At 38.6% G+C, this 21,924-nt stretch overlaps 2 protein-coding genes across 2 annotated transcripts; both read left to right on the top strand.

Moving 5' to 3' along the window:
* The first annotated feature begins 1,137 nt into the window (after positions 1–1,137).
* On the top strand, positions 1,138–6,678 carry LOC139607093 (troponin I, fast skeletal muscle-like). The gene is made up of 7 exons (XM_071459713.1): positions 1,138–1,222; positions 3,763–3,795; positions 4,251–4,287; positions 4,442–4,570; positions 5,008–5,097; positions 5,630–5,806; positions 6,427–6,678. Exons 2-7 carry the CDS (start codon positions 3,788–3,790, stop codon positions 6,520–6,522), a joined length of 537 nt encoding a protein of 178 aa, XP_071315814.1. The 5' UTR covers positions 1,138–1,222; positions 3,763–3,787; the 3' UTR covers positions 6,523–6,678.
* A 2,530-nt stretch (positions 6,679–9,208) lies between these two features.
* On the top strand, positions 9,209–20,123 carry LOC139607101 (troponin I, fast skeletal muscle-like). Its single transcript, XM_071459726.1, has 7 exons — positions 9,209–9,312; positions 15,336–15,371; positions 15,983–16,019; positions 16,110–16,238; positions 16,453–16,542; positions 17,159–17,335; positions 18,646–20,123. Exons 2-7 carry the CDS (start codon positions 15,361–15,363, stop codon positions 18,724–18,726), a joined length of 525 nt encoding a protein of 174 aa, XP_071315827.1. The 5' UTR covers positions 9,209–9,312; positions 15,336–15,360; the 3' UTR covers positions 18,727–20,123.
* The last annotated feature ends 1,801 nt before the right edge of the window (positions 20,124–21,924 follow it).

Below are 21,924 nucleotides of genomic sequence, written 5' to 3'. Positions count from 1 at the left end.
TGTTCGTGGCTTCACATGCTGCAGATCGTCTGTCACCAGCAGCCATTACAACACCCCCACCCACCCACCCACCCATCTGTTTGACTCACCCCTCCCTCACTGGGACCACCCTACCAGAGAAAATGTTTTTCTGCTTTCACATCTGTCAGGAAGACGTAAGTGATGTAGAAGTGTAGTTATTGTTCAAATGTATTGCTTAATATTAGTATATTAATTATCGTATATATTATAAGATACTATTCATAGATGCAGATTCTTTGTGATCAAAAAGTTCTTCATTTGGGGGGAGGGGTCGGCACACACCCATGCCTGCACTCGGTGCCGGACCACGTGTTTGTTTCTATTCTGTTACTGAAAATGTTGCTGTTTAACTGAGCTTAACAATGTTAGCTTGTTTTCCATTAGTTATGTAATGTACAATTTTACCCACTTGAGTTTGCAACTATTTTACCATCATTTACTGAACTCCCATCCATGTTTAAAAATTGGTTCTCAAATGTCCTACAGTCCTCGTTGTTCAAATCATTTACTTTCAGTTTGTTAAATACATTCTTTGGACATAAGTTTGCAGCTAATTAATAAGTAAACTGATCTTAAGTATCAGATAAGTTCCTTCTATTCATGAACTTTTTATTGTCATAACCTTAACCTCTTTTACTTCTCTGCTCCTGTTAACAGCTTCTTAATAGCGTCCATTTAGTGTGTCTTAAATGACCGTCTTGAAACCCCACTGCTCTCCCACCTGCTTCCCCTCAACTTTCATCACTGCTGTTCCCTGGTTTCCTTCCCTGAGAAGCTGCCTCAGAGCCAGCCTTCAGTTATAGAATCAGTCTAACAGTGTTCATATATAATCTTATTCTATTTCTTGACTAATATCTATTGCCTCTTTACTCTAGTTCCCCTTGTTTTGAACTCCAGGATGTCTGAGAGCACTTTCCTTTTGGGGGTTTAATGGAAATAATATAATCAGTGAAACAATCTAGAAGGCAGGGAGTTATTTATAATGGTCAGATAGGGAGGAGATTTCCTAGTGGAGGGGAGGTCAGATATAATATTTCAGGTACTGGTGAGCTCATTGGTCTATGAGAACATCAACTTCCATAAAGAGAAATATGGGGTTTCCTTAGCCTTTGGGGAATACAATATATACCAACTTATAATGTCAAATCTGAGCCTCTTTCCAAATCTCTTGCTCCGTTCTGTTTCCATCTGCAGCCAAAAGGTGAGAAATCTTTTCTGTTCTCTGCTGGTGCTGATTTGTTTGCACAGATTTGATTCATATAAAAGCTTTTTGGTCCTGTTGTCATGCAGTTACTCATGGTAAATAAGGTTTTTGGTTGTTCTTGATGATTTTTGATGTTGCTTTGGATATTTAAACTGTGAAATGGATCAGTTGGTAAAATAATCCAGCTCGTTAGACACTGTTGCTGCAGGATGATGAAGGTGATGATGTCGGATGAGGAGTTTTTTGGATGTTATTATGGTTAGTTCGGGATGAAGGGCTCGGTGCCGCAGGTGTGATGTGGTGTGTTGGTGTAAGTGGACTCTAGAGGTGGAAGGTGATAGTCCCAGTGTTTCTCTCTGTGTCATCACAGACTGCATGGATAGATAAGATGTGTCAGAGCCAATAAAATGACCTCTGGCTTCATGTTGATCCAGTTATGCTCACAATAATCCACATTTATGTTAATATTGGATTGCAATATCAAGAACACATTTTGTAAATACTTTTCTGATATTTTTTAAGGGTGTGTCTACATATACATGTGCATTGTATTTATATTACAAATACACTCATAAATTGTTTCTAATGTACATTTAATTATGATCTACATGTGAGCTCCAACAGAAAAAAAGAATTTATTTATATTACTATATATTATATTATAGTATATATTAATATATGCTATTGCTTCCTTTGCCCTAAGATCTTAATGGAATAAAACATCTTGTGTGTGAAGGAGGTTCAAGTTTTGCTCCAGGGCTTTTTCCTGTTAGAAAACCTGCTAAACAGCATTTAGAGCATCACTGGGCACCAAGGCTCTGCACTGAAATAAGACTTTTATATTAATCTTTTGGTCTAACACACTGTCAAGCAACCTTTAAGGCATGTTGGTGTCACCCAACTCTTCAGATACACTACAATACAATTTTAAGGGTAACAAGTATAGAATAGTTCATTAAAATATTTTTTATCAAATTAAATTCTATTAAGTGAAATTTAATTAGCAATAAGAAACACTGTCGTGTCTGTAGCTGTGCTCAGCAAATAATCATCTGACACTGGCTGGTATTTGATACTCGATAAGAGGGCAAAGTTCTGTCATCACTCAGGAGATTTAACATATCGAAAAGTTATTTAACACTTAACTCAAGGAATTTCACCACTGAAAGGTATTTCAAAGATTTTCATATGCTGATGATGCTCTGCGTTATATTAATAACATTTTGTTTCAGTCCAAAGTATGTCTTAATTGCAACAAAACATATTCATGGACAATTAAAAAATGTTTTTTATGTTTACTGTGATGTGACCAACAGTTCAAAATATTAAAAAAATATAGATTTAATATATATATATATATATCTTCAATTCCAATTTCATCATTTTAAACTAAACTAATTGATTTGAAAGTTAGTATGGGGATATGCAAAATTGTTTTAAACACAAATCTTGAATATTTAAAATTCAATACATTATAATTAAAATATGTAAATACAAAATGAAATGTTATATAATTTAATAATAAGAATTTAGCATAACTGGAACAATAAACTTTGTAAAAACTGGATCTGCTCATGTGGCTGAGGGTTAGGGACAATTATTTTAATGAAAAGTTCATTTAACTGATATGGTCTTCATTCTGTAACTGTATTAAAAATATTTTCTGAATGATTGTGTTGCTGATATGAAAACCTGATCCATTTCTTATTTTGTCTGTTGAGCAAAAAAATTAAAATTAAAATAAAAAAAAAAAATCAGCAGAATTGGGATCAGTGCAGATTCTGTCATTTTTTAATGGTTTGATATAAGATACGTAGAGCCTGATCCATTCCTGATCCATTCCTGAACTTTGTTTATTTGTGTATTATTCTGTTGAAAGTCTATATTTACACAAAGAAGTACTGCATCAGACTTGGTATTTGCAGATTTTCCAGAGTTGTGAACAAAAAAAACTTTGCAACAACCCTGAAGTTGACTAACTCTTAAAAACTAAAGGCTGAAATGGTTGTGACTTTTAGACCTTTTAGTAAAGACAGGAGAGACTTTAGTTCTCTGTTCACTGTTTGGATGCAGCGAGTGCTGATTTGAATTATTATGCATGGTCTCTATTTTAAGAGAATATGGCTGATGTCTTGGTCATGTCTGAGATGTTTGCACCAGCAGGAGAGGTATCAGGTGTTTTCTGATAATCTTCTAGCAGACAGACTTTTCATGGCAGGGATGTCCAGAGGGGGACAACTGGACCCCAGATCCTTGCCCTAATTTAGACAACAGGTTTTTCCTCGATGCAGCACGTTGATCCTCGAGTCAGTGTCGTATTTCTTTTAAGTGGCGTTATTATTTGGGAAAGACCAGACAGAGGTATTCCAGTCCTGACCCCTCCTTCACCCTCTTTCCTATTCCCCTCTTTTTGTGTCCGTTGAACAGCACACAGTTAATGACTTTTCCTAACAAATAAGCTCTTCATTTGTGTGTGTATTCGTCTGTGTGTCTTGATCCTTCATTATTTTGAAATGGGAAATTATGTTTTTCTGCAGGGTTCGAAGCCAAACGAACGCCAACATGTCAGAGTAAGTAATTCTGGTCTCATTCATCTGTTCAAGTTCAGACCCAGTTAAACTTAACATTTTAAACTTCAACAACTGTTGAACAATTCTAAGAATCATACATTGTATGTAACAAGGGTTTCACCATATTGTAGAAGTGCAAGTGCACCTATTTGTACTGCCAAAACATGTTCATCTCATTTTAATTAGATCCCATTATTGAGTCCTAACATTAAAAAAAATTATTTCTATGACTCAAAAAAAAAAAAAAGGTGCAGTCACCGGTTCGACTCCCGACCGGTCTGACTCTTTCCTGCATGTCATTCCCCTCTCTCTACCCCCTTTCCTGTCAGTCTGTACTGATCTATAATACAGGCATAAAAAGACCCCCCCCCCCCCCCCCCCAAAAAAAAAAAAAAAAAAAATTTATATGACTCACAAGTGACCATCATGATAAACAGTTGTTGTTTTCTCCTCAGAAAAAAGATGTCTTCGAGTCGCAAGCATCATCTGAAGGTAAAAGACTCCCTCAGTGTTTTTATAAAGCAAAGCTGAGGCGAATAACAAAAGCAAAGGGCTGAATATTAAGATTCTTATGAACATCTAAGAGTTACCTAAAAATGTGCGATGTGCTGTAATGTTTGATGTTATCTGGCTTTATCATTGGCAGAGCTTGATGCTGTCCATCGCCAAAGGTTTACTGGAGGAGGAAGAGCGGGAACAAGAGGAGGAGAGGACGAGGTACATGGCTGAGAACTGTCCTTCTCTGTCCATGCCCAGGAGCATGAAGGAGCTGCAGGTTCGTCACCAGCACATTAAAATCCCACAGTGACGCTTGATCACACTCTGAACACATTCATGTGCCGCAGATGAGCATAACACAGTTTGTCCTGTAATGCTGGGTCAGTTTTCAGCTCCGTATGGGTAATGGACTGCACTTCTATACAGCTTGTCTATCACACAAAGTGTTTCCCACATTCACCCAATCACACATTCATACACTGATAGAAAAGCCATCAGGGGCAACTTGGGGTTCAGTATCTTGCTTAGGGACACTTCCACACATGAACTGGAGACGCCAACTTTCAGATTAGTGGATGACCCGCTGTATCTCCTGAGCCACAGATGCCATGTAAACAAATTTCCTCATCAGATTTAGTCAATATTGTGAGTAAGTGTTCTGGTTTGCAGTGTGTTTTTCTGGCATCATGACACATTGCTAATGTTTGTGTTCAGGAGCTGTGCAGAGAGATCCACCACAAGATCGACGTGATCGATGAGGAGAGATACGACCTGGAGATGAAAGTCAACAAGTCCAACAAGGAGGTAAATAATTTAACATCTCCATCATAAACTCATGTGCTGCTCCCAAATATTCTTCAAACCTACATAACTTTATTTTAAAATGTAGTACAGATTCCAGAGTTTCCATCGATAGTGACCAGCCTATGTCATGTTGAATTTTGGGGAAATATAAATTAAATGATCCAAAATTCCCAAATATTCCCACCCTCAGGATAAACCTTCCATCTTTTACACAAATTTTTAACTGGTAAGGCTTTAGGACGGAGAAAAGGTATATATTTCATTCTGTCCAGCAGTCCTTCTGTATTTTTGCCAGGTAAAGAAAACCTGTGTTTCAGTGGCTCCCTTTATGCCACTGAAAGGGAAAATAACCTTAACTTATGTTTGAAAACATAAATTCATATTAAAACTTGTCAGGTTTCTAATCTTGGTATCTAAAATCAAAATTGCAACCCTTCAATATCCAGGCTGTAAAAATGACTTTCCTGATGATGTCCCACCAAATGTTCAGTAGTGAGCTGAATCTGGCCTCTATATCGTCTTCACCTTCCAGATCGACGACCTGAAGATCAAAGTTCAAGACCTGATGGGCAAATTCAAGAAGCCCGTCCTGAAGAAAGTGCGTATGTCTGCTGACGCCATGCTGAAAGCTCTGCTGGGCTCCAAGCACACAGTCAACCTGGACCTGAGGGCCAACCTGAAGCAGGTCAAGAAGGAGGTGAAAGAGGAGGTGAGAAGCTGCCTGGATGTATTTATTATTTTTCAAACTATCATCTATCAATATCCATCAACCTCTAATATCGACAATGTTTGATTAAAGGAGATATTTCTGAGTTTTGCTGTTGTTGCACTAGCATTAACAACTTTTTACTTAGTGTGGAACAAAAATCACCCAGAGCTGTCTCCAGCGGCAGAAGGCAACCTTCTTGTTTTGCTTCTATTTCTATCAGTTCTTTTCTTGTACTGAAGCTAGCATGCTAACTAGCTAGCCCTGGCCTGGTAGGCCCATCTTGTCTGATAGAGTCTCTGTCGCGTCCAGTCTGCCCTGAAGAAGTAGCTGCTCAGAGGAGTTATACCCTCTTGTCTTGTAAACGCAATGCTAAAGCTCTTGGCAAGACTGGTCAGTTAACAGTTGTTAATGCTAACATTAGCAATAGCAAAACTTACTAAAAACTCCTTTAAGGCTTGTATCAGGTAGTCAAAGGAAAGTAGGGTTACCAGACTCCTGTAATTCTTGTCTACTGTAGTATCTGTAGTATCTTTATCCAAAACGTCTGACTCAAAGAGTTCAGTAAAGTTTCCTGAAACCTCCTGATCCAGCTCTGAGTTGTGGCCGTCTTGGTGTTTCAGGACAAGGAGCTGCGTGATGTCGGTGACTGGCGTAAAAACATTGAAGACAAAGCCGGTATGGACGGGAGAAAGAAGATGTTTGAGGCCGAGGCTTAAATCAGTGTCTCAACACACCTGCAGTTTTTATAGAGTAGTCTGTTTTTCATTCACTGGTTTAGCACAAGTTCATTTTTTGAACCAACTTGTAAACTGTAGAAACTTTGATTGAATAAACAAGCGACACCTGCTGGAGGAGCTGTGTCCTCATGTTTACTTAGAGTCACATGTGTTTGTTGTAAAAACTGTATCAGATCATAAAACTGAAATACCACAGGTCTCGAAAGATTATTATAGATAATATTAATCAGTGTCATTAATACTTACAAAAGAAAAATCTTAGGTTCATCATTTGCCATTTTAATTAGTCACAGTCTAAAACGAAGCATCTAAATAAGAGGGGCTATAAATCAAAGCAATCCAACTCACGAGTTTGGAAAATAAGTAATAAAAATAAGTAAAAGTGGGTCAATACATTGAGATAGTGGATGGATTATGACAAACAACAGTGTTGCTTATTGTCATTTTGTGTCTTTTGACTGAGCTCTATGACTCTCACACAATAAATGTTAACGGCCACTTCATACAGTGGCTCTAGTCCAGGGGCCCGAGGGGTTACAGGGTTCCTGGGCCACAGCCTCTGTGTGAAGTGACAGTACAGCCCAGTGGGTGACCCCCAGATACAGCAGGTGGATGGGAATTAACGGATGTGGCTTTTTTTTTAGCTCATCTTGTTAAAAAGCAGTGAACATAATCCAGCAGTGGAACTACAGACTGATCCAGTTTCTTGGTTGTTGCAGGTTTATGATGTGTAAAGCCTTTCATGGTGTCAGAAAACTCCAAGCAAGAGAGGTCATCTTCAACACTTTGTTGGAGGTGTAATTTTATAGTGAGCGACCCTGAGATGCTGGACCCCCCATAATTTCCTTATAAATAAAACATGTTGTCTTAAATCAGCTCTATGAACCACAGTTATAGTTCTGTTGGAGACTTTTAGCATCAAACCTATGAAATTATTGTTATTCATGGACAAAAATTCTCTTTTTTATTGAGTAGAATTTCTTCAGTTCATTCAGGAGCAGATCTGAGGTAAGTGAAGTCTTTTTTAAAATAAATGTCCTTATATCTGCTTTAAACTACATTATAGTGTGAGATAAACCATTAAATGTTTATTTACTGCTCATAAATACTAAATAGGGGCATAAATTTTATTGTTACCATTCGTGAAATTGAGTTCACATTAACATGAAGTCATCTGCTTTGTTTTTACATTTCAGGTATTTAGTTGATTCTCATCCAGATCCACGTGGCTGCTTCAGCACACTGTGAGTTCAACTTCCTTCAATCTCTTCATTAAAGGCACTAAATATAAAGTAATCTAAATATAAAGGAACTGTTGCTCCATGACCAAAATCTAAAAGCTTCGTAGCTGCTCTGATACAGAGACAAACACCAGACAACATTTTAATCTAAGTTATTGATTTTTTCAGATACTGTTAAAGCTCCCATCCAGTCTAAAGGCAGATGTCCGTGTGTTTGTGATTATAAAGCAGGTCTAGGTTCTATATTAATACTGTGAAAGTATCAAAGCCTCAGTCCACAGAGAAATGCACACAGCCTGTATTCAGACACTGAGCCTTAAAACCAGTCGTGAGGACATCCCACCATCCAACCATTTGTGTTTCCCTGAAATCTGGATCACTCAGAAAACAGTCAGCCAATCAGAAGAGAGGCACAGATCCTCTCCTCTGATTGGCTGACTGACCTGTTGTTACTTGAGCTCCAGAGAGAAGCCAGAGAGAGGAGATGTAAAACTACACTGAGATGGTTTTTGGTTCTTAAAACCAATTGATTAAAAAACAATTAATTAATAATAACAAGCAATTAGAAACAATTCTTATAGATATCAAAAGTGTAAAATATGGGATGTTTAAAGGTTTGTTTTACATCAGTAGTTCTTGTAAACGCTGCTTTAAATCAGGCCAATGTTTTCAGTTCTGATCATTTCATGCTGTAGTTATCGATGATGGAAACATCAGTGTTCAGACTCAGCTCTGAGCTGAGCCTGAAAAAAAAATCTCATTGCGCTTGGTAATCAAAACAGATTATAATCACTTATAAAACTTACTCTAATTTAAATAGAAACTGCACAAACTTCCCACAGAAATTCTGCCTTGCCTTCATGTGAATACTCATAACAGCAAACTCACTAATATAATTAATCAAAGCATAGAAAACATGGGAATAAAACTGGATTTGATTGATATGAAATCATTTGATTGATTCCATATTTACTGCAGACCCCACTGGCTGTAAGTGGAAAGCTCTAAACCTGAACTAGAATATGAAATAAAACATATTTGTAGATTAATATTCTCAATTAATTACTTCAGCTGCTCCAGTTTACATGAAACCAATTGGTACTTATTGTATATTTATTTGTCTTTTTACTATATTCCACAGTGAGATACAGTGACACAGATTTCATCCTGCAGCATTATTTCTGTCTATATATATGAACTGTTGATTACAAAATGCCTCTGTGCTTTAATCACTTTCCTGCATTTTGTCTGTCAGAAGCTCGATGGCACAAAATAATACAGATAAGAATCTTAAAGGGCGGGTTATTTATAATGAGGCGAGCCGAGGAAGGGGGCAGATGACACTGTACTGTATTTCATGACCTTGCCAGCTCATTGGTTTGACTGGTAATCCACTTCCATAAAGAGAAAGTGGAGGATTTAGAGGGCTATCAGAGATTGCAATATATACCTTCTTAACACTTCGTCTGCCTGGGACTCAGTCTGTGTCTCTGTGACTCTAACAACCTGACAGCTCTGCTCAGTTAAAGTAAGAACAACCGTCTTCTTCACTTTGATATTGTTGTAGTTTGTTTAGCAGATAAAATCTACAACTGTGTAACATTCTGGTTGTTTGCATGTGCATGTTTAATACTTCATCTTGTCATTATGTTTGTTACAAAGTTTTGTTTGTGTTTCCTTAAATAAAACTTTGTCATTGGACGGTTGTAGAAAAAGGTTTGTAGAAAAATCTTTGGCGTCAGAGCTTTTCGTTTGATGTTTACTCACATGGTAATGAAGCTACGCAGAGTGTGACTGGCTGCTGTTGGCATTCAACCAAGTGATAAACTCAATGTGCCAATGAATCTGATCAGTGTGTAGCGAAGGTTCACGATTGTTTGATCTTGCATAAAAATGTAAAAAGAGTTAAGTGACAGTTATAGAGAATTTTAGCAATTTACACATTTAGTAGTTGATGTTTAATTGATATTAAATCAGTTTAATGTATTTTTATTGTTGCATTAAGAGAAACGTTGCATCAGACATGGAGAGTTTTTGGTTTCCTCTCTGTTTTGTTCGTTATTACAGCTCTTACTGCTGCCTTCTGGGAGCTTTTTCTGGATTTCAGTGGTTTTACGGGAGTGGTTTTTAGAAATGCTCAGGCATGTGCTCGGTTAGCTGGAGAGGCAAACTTGTGATTTACGGTCTGGTGATGTGGTGTACTGAAAGGAAACACCACTACAACACATGAACGTGAAAATCGATCCTCCAGTGTTTATCCTCCTGTCAGCACCGAGGTGGTTCAGAGGGAAAACCTGGACTAATCTGCAGCGGCTGCCAACCTCGGCCTCTGTCTTCACTTTACGCTTCACTTTAATCCCCGCTCCCCAGATTTAGCCTGTTTTCCTCACAAGTGTTTGAGTGTTTAGGCGACAGCAAAGCTTCATTTTGTCTTTTACAGAACAAGAGTCCCTATGATAGAGGAACTTTTACAATAGTTTTTGGTCTCCTTAGTTTTATGGACGTGATCACCAAGTTTTCTCAGGTTGAATGGAAATAAATGGCACTTATTGGTTCCTCCTGTATCTTTCACAGAATTAGAGGCAAAGTTTTAGGAGGAAAACCTCCTGGTCCAAACCTCAGTTGTTGTCGTCACTTTACACTTTACTACACTTTACTACACTTTATTATTGTGTCTGTTTTTGGTTCTACAGTGTTAAAGCAACTGTAAAACGTTACCCTTTAAAAACAAGGCTCCTACAATAAAGGAGCCTTTGAGACAGATTTTGGATGTTTTTTTTTCTTTGAGATATCTTATTTCTCTTTTAGATACAACTTTTTAAATGCCATTGTACCTTCTTGTGTGAAGCAGATGAACTGTATGTGCATCTGAGGTCAAGCCAGTGTTGAGTTATTTTTGTGATATGCTCTAATGTCTTGGCTGTCTGAGGGATGTTCTTTGGTGTTGGGTTACTGCAAAACCCTTCCACCCTCCTGTCCAGAGACAATCCCACCCATAACGCACACACACGCTTACTTAAGACAAAAAAAATCAGGGCCCAAATTTAACCCAGCAGATATTATTCCATCACCAAGGCAAATGTTGTTATGTCCTCTTGAGTTTTGACTGTCCTAAAATACATTGTCAGCCCTGGAGATACCCCGCCCCCCTGCCTGGTACTGGTCTACAGATGACAGCCATTTGTTCCTGGGCCAGCTATGTCTTTCAGGATGCCTGCAGTGGCTGTCAGACGTCTTTTCTTTTAAGACAAGCCCGCTGTCAAGTTTTTTTTCTACATTATGAAGACGTTAGGAACAGCTGTGGCTCCAGGAATAGAGTCTTAATCCACTGGTCGGTCACAGCTCCTAAACATTACAAGCAGCTCAGGCAGTGACTGTTTGGCCTCTGTGTACCTCTGGAAGTGGCCTCAGGCCCCTCAAGTTTGGTACTCTAAGGGTTGGTTTACCTAGTCTAGTGGTAACTGTCCATGTAGATGGTTTTGGTTTTATTCAACTAAGTTCTGAGACCTATTTGCTGAGCTTGTGTCACACAGTGCTGCTGTGGCTGATGGGAATGTCATTAGTTTTTCAGGTATTTGGCCATAAATCAAATTCCACCCAATGGCAGCACTAGATGAAAGCTAGTGTTGAGACATTTGACTTAAAATTTCAAATATCAAACTCGTGATGGTGATAGAGGAAAAGTTAGGGGATCACCAAAGTCATTGGGCTACAGTGTCTAAGTACCACATATTTCTGTTCCTTTGACACAGACAATAAAGTTGTCTTGAGTTTTGACTCTATACCAATTTTCATGGCAATCCACCCAGTAGTTGTCGATATGTTTTAGACTGGACGAAGTGGTGGACCAGCCGTCAGACACACGGTCGGACAGTACTATCAATAGAGCCATGCCTTTAGCATGCCTGAAGAAATAGTTTGCATGCAGGCTCTATGAGGAGTGAAGGGGAGAAAGCAGCTCTCTGAAATCTGAATAGTTTTAGGGTTTGGACTGCAGGTCAGAAAAAAACAGCAAGTTGAAGAAGGAGAAATTGAGCATGGCACAGTTCTTAAAATGTTTTTTTAGAGGCAAAGGATGAGGTAACTTGATGATGTTACAACACCTCAAAACCTCCTGAGGTAGAGATAGTTAGAGTGGCTTGCTGGGCTGATTTGACACTGTTCAAATCTGATCTCCTACCACTAGTCAGTGTTGGTTTTATAAACAGTTAACATGATCTTTCAGTAACATTCTTGTTCTCTGTATCAGTACTGCAGTTTGAAATACTCACGTAACCTCCACATTGTAAACACTATGTGTCTTTTGACAAGTTACTGTTAATGCCCAACTTTGCATTCAACTTCGGATGAGCAAAATTAAAAAGTAGGGTTGTCAACAATTTCCTGTTTTTATTTATTTATCTATTTAATATAAAATTGGACACAGTTTCTAGTTGCATACCCACCTCATACAGTGCTGACAGCTGGTATGAGACGGGACCAAAGCTGGATTAACAACTGGACAAAGCAGGGAACTCACTTCAATTCACTGCAGGCTTAGTTTCATAGGCTGCTGAGTGAGTAAATGAAACACTGATAAAAGCTGTCTGGGTGGTGAGAAAAGAATCTAAAAACATATAATTATTTGGAAAATGGTCATTGAAAAAGATAAACCATAAAGCACATTGTAGCACATTAGCTTGTTAGAATTACCAAAAGACTAAATTCAGCATGTCAACATAGGTTTTATGCCTACATTTAGCTTTTAACATACTTATGTGCTGGCTTTTAACATTTAATATTTTAGCATGCTAGTTTTAGCACATTATGTTAGCAATATGCCTGGGACACACTGCCGACGTTGTGTGACAGCTACAGTACCTCATGGAACTGCTGCGTCTTGTGTTTCCACACCACCAGTGTTGCTGCTGCGGTGCTGCCACTGCCAGCTCTATCTTTCTACATTGAGTTTGCCTTTGATAATGGCCATCAATAACTGAATATTTGATTTCCATCCATCCATTTTCTACCTCTTATCCAAGGTTGGGTCGTGGAAGTAGCAGGATGAGCAGGCTATTCCAATGGTATATCGAAAGCTTTGCCTTGCGGCTCAGCTCCCTCTTAACCACAATGGTCTGGTACCATGTCCGCACCATTCTGCCAGCCAAACCCCTGCTCCATCCTACCCTCCCTCACAAACAAGACCCCCAGTTGCATCAACTCTTCCAATTGGGGCAGCAGTGCAGAGGGAACCTCTCATATTTGGAGGTGCTGACTCTTATCCCAGCCACGGGATCAAAGTCAAAGGGTCACGGTCTGATGAAACAAAAAAAACGACATCATCTGCAAATAGTAGATACACAATTGTGAGGTTTCCAATACCGGACAACCTCCTCAGTCTGGCTGTGCCCTGAGATCCTTTCCATGAACATCACAAACAGGATCAGAGACAAGGGACGACTTTGGTGGCGTCCAACACCCAATGGAAATGTGTTTAACATTGTCAAGAATATGGCCTCTCAATTTGGTTATACAAGGACTGGATGGTGCATAGCACTGGCCCTGGAACCCCATACTCCTGCAGTACCCCACACAGGGTGCCCCGGAGGGCACCGGTGTAAGCCTCCTCCAATGGCAAGGATGAAACCTGCATTGCTGCCCCTGATTTGGAGGTTCGACTGTTGCTCTGAACCGCCTTTCCACAGACAATATATACTTTCCCAGGGAGGCTGAGCTGTGTGATATATATAGTATGATACATGATAATTGGAGTACTCCCTCAGGTCCCCCCTTTTGAAAACCGGTACTGTCCCTGACATGCGACACTGAAGAAGCATGTCAGCCAAAACAGTCCAACAATGTCCAGAGCCTACAGCATCTCAGGGGTGAATCTTAATGTAGGCGGTATGACCCGGGCCTTAGACTCAAGGTACAACTGATAAATTGGTGAAAGGAATTCAGTCAGACAAAACACTTAGCATGGCAGCTGGTTAAAATACTAACTTTTAACATGTAACATTTTACATGTTAACATGTTACCATAGCTTTATTGAGTATGGTAGTATCCTACAATTTAGCATGTTAGCAAAACATATTGACAATTAGCATGTTAGTATGTTATCATTAGCCAAAGGAATTCAGTAATTGGTTTCAGTTTTAGTTTTAGAGGGATCATTTCCTGTTGAAAGGTGGATGTGTAAATTTTGACCGCTTGGTGGCACTCAAAGACCAGTCAGAGGAGTACTAGAATATCTGAACCAAATTTCATGCCAATCCATCTAATAGTTGAGATCTAAGAGTCTTGACCATAGTGTTGGACCTTGATTCTCTGAGCCAAGCTGCTAGTGTGGCTAAAAATAGAGGTATGGTCCTTAGAGGCATTAACACGTCCTGGGTTACAAAGTTCCGTTCCATGAAATTTCCTGGAATTAACATGATGCCTTAAGATAGAATTAACATGATCCAAACATGAAATGTGAGAGAGGTGGAGTTTCTACAGCAAGAGAGAAATAGAAGGAGGAGACGTGACCTCAAATGTGAAGCAGTTTGATACCGAGACAGTGCAGTGGAAAGTAATGATGTAGAGTTTAAGCTACTTTTGAATACAGGTGGACTGGGATGTGAGATTTAAGTCAAGAGTGGTGGGACATTTATAATGTACAGACGTCAGAAACTGACTTGACTAAGAATTTCCATATATTTTTAATCTCGCTGTCATAGCCTTTTAATCTGATATGTCTGTTGAGACTCAGATCATATGTTGAAACTGTTGATACATCACATATAGAGTAAATATATTCCGTTTCATCACATTAAAAATAGCTTGGCCAGAGATGTTGTATCTTCACTACTCTAAGATCTTTTCCACTAGAGCAGCAAAAAAAGGAAATGTAAAATGTAATGTTGTTGTGTTGCCAGAAGAGGAGGTCGTGTTGTTTATACACAGGAGGATGGGCGTTCCTTTTTTAGTTTACTAATGAATGGATGCCATTGTGCACTTAATATGTGCACAAAAGAAAAAAAAATACACCTGTGTTACTGACTTCTTGCAGCCCACCTGTTCATTTTGAGTTGTAATAGTTACTTTTGCCAGATACACTAAACATAAGTAAAAACTTGTATATACATTTGTTGCAGCAGCTGCTGCCATGTTGAAAATTTGATGCATCATTTGATCCAAGAGCTTTGTATAAGACACATTTTCCACCCAACTGTGTAATATGATACATTTTTATTGATAATAGGAGATGGAATAATTTGCTTGTTACACAATAATAATGTGTAATAGACAAATGAATCTCAGTATGCAGGTAAAAGTAACCACAAGCAGCCGAAGTCACTGTACACAACAACACATTCCCACTTCCTTTGTAGGCAGGAAGTTAAAATTCAAAACAACAGAGTTCTTTGCTCCTTGTTGCTGAAATTTAAACGGGATTTTGTTGTTGTTTTGTATTTGTAGAACTGTATCTGTTGTGTATTATTGTTTAAATACTGAAGAAATGTCCATGTTTTATCACATTTCAAAAGGTAACTAACATCATTTTAATACTTTCCTTTTTTTTCTGCCAGATAACATCAGGATCCTGCAGCCAACATGGCAAGCGAGTAAGTAAATAATATAGTTTATCAGCAGGTCATGTTAATTGTCATGTTATGTTAATTTTTTAATGGCAGGTGTCTTAATTGTCTTAAAATCTAGTGTAAAGTTGGTTCAATGAGCCAAGGAACAAGTAAATCATTTTTGGTGCAGATCAAGGAACTTTTGGTTTTGTTTGTCTTGGATTTAGTAACTTTGTGAAACAGGGTATTTTCACAGTGTTTTCCTAAATTGCATGTGGAAGCCATCATTGATTCGATATCGATTTTCGAAGCAGATCCATGTCATGTTTTATATATTTTATGTTATAGGAATTTCTAAACATTTTCCATTTAATGTTTATGTAGCTTCGGCTACAGTCACGTTAATTCAATGATCAAACTGATTTTTATGGCTGCAATAAAAAACTTTTTTGTGCAGCATCATCTGCAACAAAAATATAATAAAAATCTAATTTGTCTCATTTTATAAAACAGAATTGTGAACTCAATAATTTTATCATCACTACATGATTCTGTTAAAAAAAAAATAATACATGCCAATAATATATTGTGAATTTATTTATAACAAGTCTCCTTTAATTCCCCCGAGTCTGATGCATGTTTCTGTGTCTCTGCAGGAAAAGACTGTCTGCGAGACGTAAGCACACTCTGAAGGTAAGAGGTGAATGAATAGCAGAGAGATGCTGCTGTTTGTGTCTTGCTTACTTGAAAATACTCAAAGGTGTGCGATGATGTGATCTGCAGAGCTGTATGCTGGTGGTGGCGAATAATTTGTTGGAAGCTGAAGCAACAGTAAAGGCTGAGGAGAGGGAGAAGTTCCTGGCAGATAAATGTCCTCCTCTGGAGCTGCCGTACTCCAAGGACGAGCTCTTGGTGAGAAAGAACAGAGTTATAGGTTGTTTATGTAACATGTTCCTTTACATCTTAAATTCAGTTCATGCACATCCTACAAAACACCCCTGTTAGACTTTTTATGACAATACAAGATGATTAATACAAGAGGACAATATTTCAGCCGCAATCAGGTGAAGTGACCTTGGTGAAAGTTTTAATCAGTGCTTCAATCACAAAAGCTTTTTCTCTTCAGGAGCTTTGCAAGAAACTTCATGAACAGATTGACATCAGTGAAGATGAGAGATACTGCATAGAGTTCAAGCTGAACATGGTTCTCAATGAGGTGAGGAACTTCAAAATGTATTTTTACTTTTATATTTGAGCAGACACTCTTTTTTTTCTTCTGGAAATTCGTTTTGAATATGTGGGGGTCGTCTTTCATTAGAGGACGAGACAATTATGTGTTGACAACTCTAAATATTCCTGTTGAATGGAGAGAGTACCAGTCTAATATGGGCTCCTGCAGAGAGTGTTGCATTATGGGTAGTTTTTAGCCTTAATGCTGCTAGGTTAGTGAGTGTTTTCACTCTGTTCAGAGTTAGTTCATAGCATCTTCTGATGACTTTTACTGCAGACATGAACCAGGGAGACAATCCACAGTTTACAGTACATGCTACAGTAATGACTCCCACATTTCTACACACTGTGCATCAGTGTTTTTATGAGTCGTCTGTATGAATTCATATGGAAAGATAAGCTAAGGTGAAGTCTGACCTGTAAGTCAGCTAGAAATGGTTGGAGATCAGACAGAAACATTAAATTCTATTTGAATTTACAGCTGTATGGACTTTGTATTGAAGTGAATGGGAGAAACTCAGCTCTAACAAACAGGACTGAAATGTAATTTGACCTACAACAGGAGTCAATAATTATCCCTTGTGTCTGGAATCCTCCTAAAGGTCAGAGATCTCAACATAAAGATCGTGGATCTGAGGGGAAAGTTCAAGAGACCTCGGCTGAAGAAAGTGCGTATGTCTGCTGACGCCATGCTGAAAGCTCTGCTGGGCTCCAAGCACACAGTCAACATGGACCTGAGGGCCAACCTGAAGCAGGTCAAGAAGGAGGTGAAAGAGGAGGTGAGCTGCCGCCTGCTTCGGTCTCAGACTCACACAGAAACACAGATACTCCACAGACGCGTTTCCCTGAGACAGGGTTTAGTTTGTCATCTTGGTTCTTTTACATCTGCTTTAACTTAGTGCACCTACTACACTAATAGGCAGAGCTTAAGGATCATTTTGTTTCATTAACTTGCATCTTGTTCTTCAGCTATGATAAGCCTGTTCTCACTGAGTTTGGTGCTGAAATCTGGGAGCGTTGCTAAAAGGCGTCTAACAGGCAGAGAAAAACGAGCAGTCAGATAAATCAGACAGGGTTTGAACCATCAACAGGTGGAAATACTTTGAGGCTACGAGACTGTCAATAGGTCGTCTGTCAGCAGGTTATTATGACCCAGAGTGACGTTTCGTTGTTTGTAGTAACGATAACAGCAAAGGGAAAAGTGCGGTGACGTAGTTTATAGAGCGACAAAGTCCATGTCAGGAGGAGGTTGGGGTGGATGGATGAATATGACCCAGGAGAGCGGTGTTCGATTCCCATGTGACAGGAGCAGTTTGTGTTGTTTCTATTATCCATGACCGTTCGTTGTTGTTATTGTAACCATGACAACAAACATTGTCTAATGTTGAGGAAGTACTGATTTTAACCGTCAACCTAACCAAGCCATAGCAACCATGGCAATGAAGGCAGGTCCGCCGCTCTCATCACAGTCAATGTGTTTTTTATTGTAACCATGACAACCACGACCCAGTACACCTGCCACCGTAGGGGCTATTCCAGGAGACGCCGCTACAGGTCGTATCAGAGGGTTGAGAAAGACGACCTGCGTGGTTTGTTCAGGTTGGAGAACTGGTTGGATGCTACAGTTATGTCATTAAGGAAAACATGACTTATTTCACTTCTTTTCTAGTTCTTAAACGTTAATCTTGCTCAAACATAGTGAAATTAGTGAAAGAAACTTGTCTAACTAAAAAACTAAAAGTGAGTGTGGTTTGAAACTATCTGATGAAATAAACAGTCACAAGCCTATGACTCTAATCAGACATGGTGAGATTCATGGACAACTTATTTGTCTCCGATATTTGCTTTTTTGTGAAATATTGTTATTTAAATGAAACCATGAGAGTTGAAAAATCAGCTTTTGGTGGAACTGCAAACAACTCATGTTAAATCTGTGAGAAGGAGTGACATTCATTGATTTCCCTAATCACCATTTTTCTCTTGGTAATGTTATGATAAACTTCTTATTCACTGCGTTTCCCCTCTTCTTGTATTCTATCATTTAACAGGTCATTATTCAAACTAAAATCAATATTCTCTGTGTTCACAGGACAAGCAGCTGCGCGATGTGGGAGACTGGCGTAAGAACATTGAAGACAAATCTGATAGGAAGAAGATGTTTGACAGTTAAACATCTCATCTGTCCCTGATTGTTGGTTTTGAGAGTGATTTTCAGGACAGAGTTCAGGTCTAATGTCTTTGTAACTGAGGAGTTTTATTCCAAAATGCTGCACATCCACCAACTTTTATTGAACAGATGAGGCACGACAGCCGAGGAGGTTACAGGTAACAGTGTGTGTTTTAAGCTTCTGGTACAGTAAGTGGTAAATGGCCTTAATCTCCTCACAAGTTTTTAAAAGTGATGACTGACTCTTGGATTTATGTTCATATTCATCCATCACCCCTCTATGCTTGACTTGGTGTCCCTAGCTGTTTTTAATTTAGGTTATTAAAATCAGTAGAAACATAAAGTTTTATCCAGAGCTGAGTGAAGTTGCACAGAATTTGTACTAAAATCTGTGATGTGAGCGGAGACAGATGAGGCAGGGTTGGGTTCTGAGGTTTTTGGATGTGTGACTCTGGAACAAAACTCTTCAGCTGAGTTGAAGTTGCCTCCTGCTTTTGCCTGTATCGACATTGTACTGTGATGTATTTGTACTGTATGTGCCAATGTCAGTTAGTACATGAGTAGTGAATCAAACCTGCCTGTGTCAAGGCTGATTTATACTTCTGCATCAAAATGTCACTGTAAAATTTTTCATTTCTGTTGCACATTTTCAATTTCCACATTATAAAAAACCTGAGCGGAAATTTGAAGAAAAGTGTTTTTTAGGTTTAATTGAGGTTCTTTTAATTTGTCATCTCATTGCGTCCTGGTGTCTCAATAAACCCACAGACTGTAAATGTCAAAGCAATTCTTCATCTCAAACAATTTAAAGTTCACTACCACTGTAAACTGACGTGTTTCAGAAAGTGAACATGATTTTCTTTTCTCCGGGAGTGAATCCAGAAAAAGAGAAAAAAAAATCATGTTATTGTCACTTTTCATTTACTTCGGGGTGTCGACTTAGCAGAATAATAGTGATCAGTATCATGCTTAAGATTTTCATTTTCAAGTTTATATTATTTTACTGCAGATTAGACTTAAATAAAAAGGTTAATAAAATTAAAAGTCTGAGACAGATCCCTTCAGATTGAGGCTACCTGACCCACCACTGATGGATGCTGACACATTATTTGGTCATAATTTGTTTGTTTTGTTGCATAAAGCTTCAGATGCAAGCCTAGCATTAGCGTGACAAGCTAACGGTCAGTAATGGATCAAATAAAGCAAAAGGCCAGTGACAAACAGTACACAGAAGGAAACGAACCTGTCGGTGACTGGAAGTCCACTCTGCAGAAGTATAATTCAGTCACCAGTCTGTACTGAACAACATCATGTCATCTTTTCTAAACTGTTCAAACCACAATGTGATCTACTTTTCTCGTCTTGTTGCTGTCACATTAAATACCAAAGCTTCATGTTCATCTTGTTCAGAGTCTTGTTGAATTTGTAAATGCTTTTCTGTTTTAATCACAGAAATTTAAATGTCAGTCCCTGTGACGAGGATCTTTTGGGGGTTTGGTTCGTTGCTCAGATTATTTGAGGATGGAGAAATGTAGTTGACATTTGCGTTGTGCTAAAAGTGAGGAAATGAGAACTTGTAGCTGCTGTAAAAGCTTGTTTAAGATCACTGGTAAAGAAAAATATTTTCTTTAAAATGTCAGCTTTTCTTGCTTCCTGAAAAACTTTACCTGCTTTAGAGTAACTCTACACTCTTTATGTAGCATTAGCTTTATGTTAACCCTGAGCCAATGCAACATTTTATGAGGAAGATTTAAAAGTCTTTCCAAAATGCATGAAGACCACAAAACATAAACTAGTACTGACTCTTGATCTTTGAAATGTTTAGATACTGCAGACAACAGTTACCTGACAACCGTTAGCTTGCAGTAAGCTAACAGTTAGCTCATGTCGTCTGTAACATCAAACAGATCTAAACTCAGAAATGACTTTGATGCAAACGTAGGGAAACCAAACTGGACTCAGATAGAAATAATTGTGATTTTATTTTTGCACCAATCATTGCATATAATTTGTCAGGTGACTCTACAGCAGACTGTTAATGTGTTTTATTGAATTAATTCATGTTATATTTGTAATTATTCACCATTATGAATGGAGAAGTCCGAGCCGTTTCTTTCAGTCAGAGAAGATGAGGTGAGTTATTCACTCAAGCATCACTATTTTTGGATCTTAGTCATGTTTTCCACAATAATCACTGGATTTTCTTTTCTTTTTTTATTCTTGCAGATGAGTCAACTCAAACGTGACCTGGTCTGGTTTGATTTGCTTTGAGGTAAGTTCATTCAGTTTCCTGCTGCTGTCAGATAAACTCCCTCCTCCCCGATGCTCAGACCGTAAATCAGAACCCTTCTTGTTGTTTAACAGCCAGTAAAATAAAAGGCAATAAAACAGGCCTAACAGTGCTGAAAGGTTATTCATGTGGAAGCTGAGGGGGTGGTGGTTTCAGTTTCAGCTGCCCCTTTGCTCTGGGGGGGACAGTTGTTTCCAGCTTCGTCAAGTCATATATTAAAACCCTGATTACATGTCAGAAATATGAATTTAGACTCATTAGGCTCCAGCAACAAGGAATCTTAAAGGACTTAATGAACCTGTTGAACGTTGAGTACATTCTTGCGTCCAGACGAGTTCTCGTTACTGTGACGTTAGTGTTTCTGACGATGAAATAAAACCCATTCGAGGTACTTTAAATCAGGTTTTCAAATGATCAATAGATTATGTGTAAACTTAAAAATAATTTGGCAGTCGTTGTGTGTAATTAAACTGTATTAGACACTTTCACTACAGCTGTGGCCTGCTCTTAAATATATGGAGCAAAGCTTTAGTTCAGGCAAAACACTGAGGTCCGGTTTCATCAACTGATGATCATCAAGAGCTTCGCTGATGCTCCCCAGCTCGTTCATTGGCTGACATGTAATCATTCACGCAGGTGCACAGGACGGCATCCAAACGTGACGCAAAAGAAAATGCTAATTGATTGTCCAAGCACCACTGTTGTGTGAATATGAGGAGTTGGGCTCATCAAGATAAACAGTTGCTGGCTCTAATTCTCAACATTAAACCACTGAAGAAGGTGCAACGAGATGTGGAAAACATGATAAAAGTCTGACACTTCTGAGTGACTTCTTGAGTGAAATTGATGTATGTCACCATTTATTCATCAGGTGTGTTCCCATTGCCTGTTGTCCTGTTTTGTTTTTATCA

This window comes from Trachinotus anak, unplaced genomic scaffold, assembly GCF_046630095.1.
Source record: "Trachinotus anak isolate AG129_WGS33_773 ecotype Australia unplaced genomic scaffold, CSIRO_AGI_Tana_v1 ptg000002l, whole genome shotgun sequence".
Taxonomy (NCBI): Eukaryota; Metazoa; Chordata; class Actinopteri; order Carangiformes; family Carangidae; genus Trachinotus; species Trachinotus anak.
This window is presented reverse-complemented; position numbering and strand designations above follow the sequence as displayed.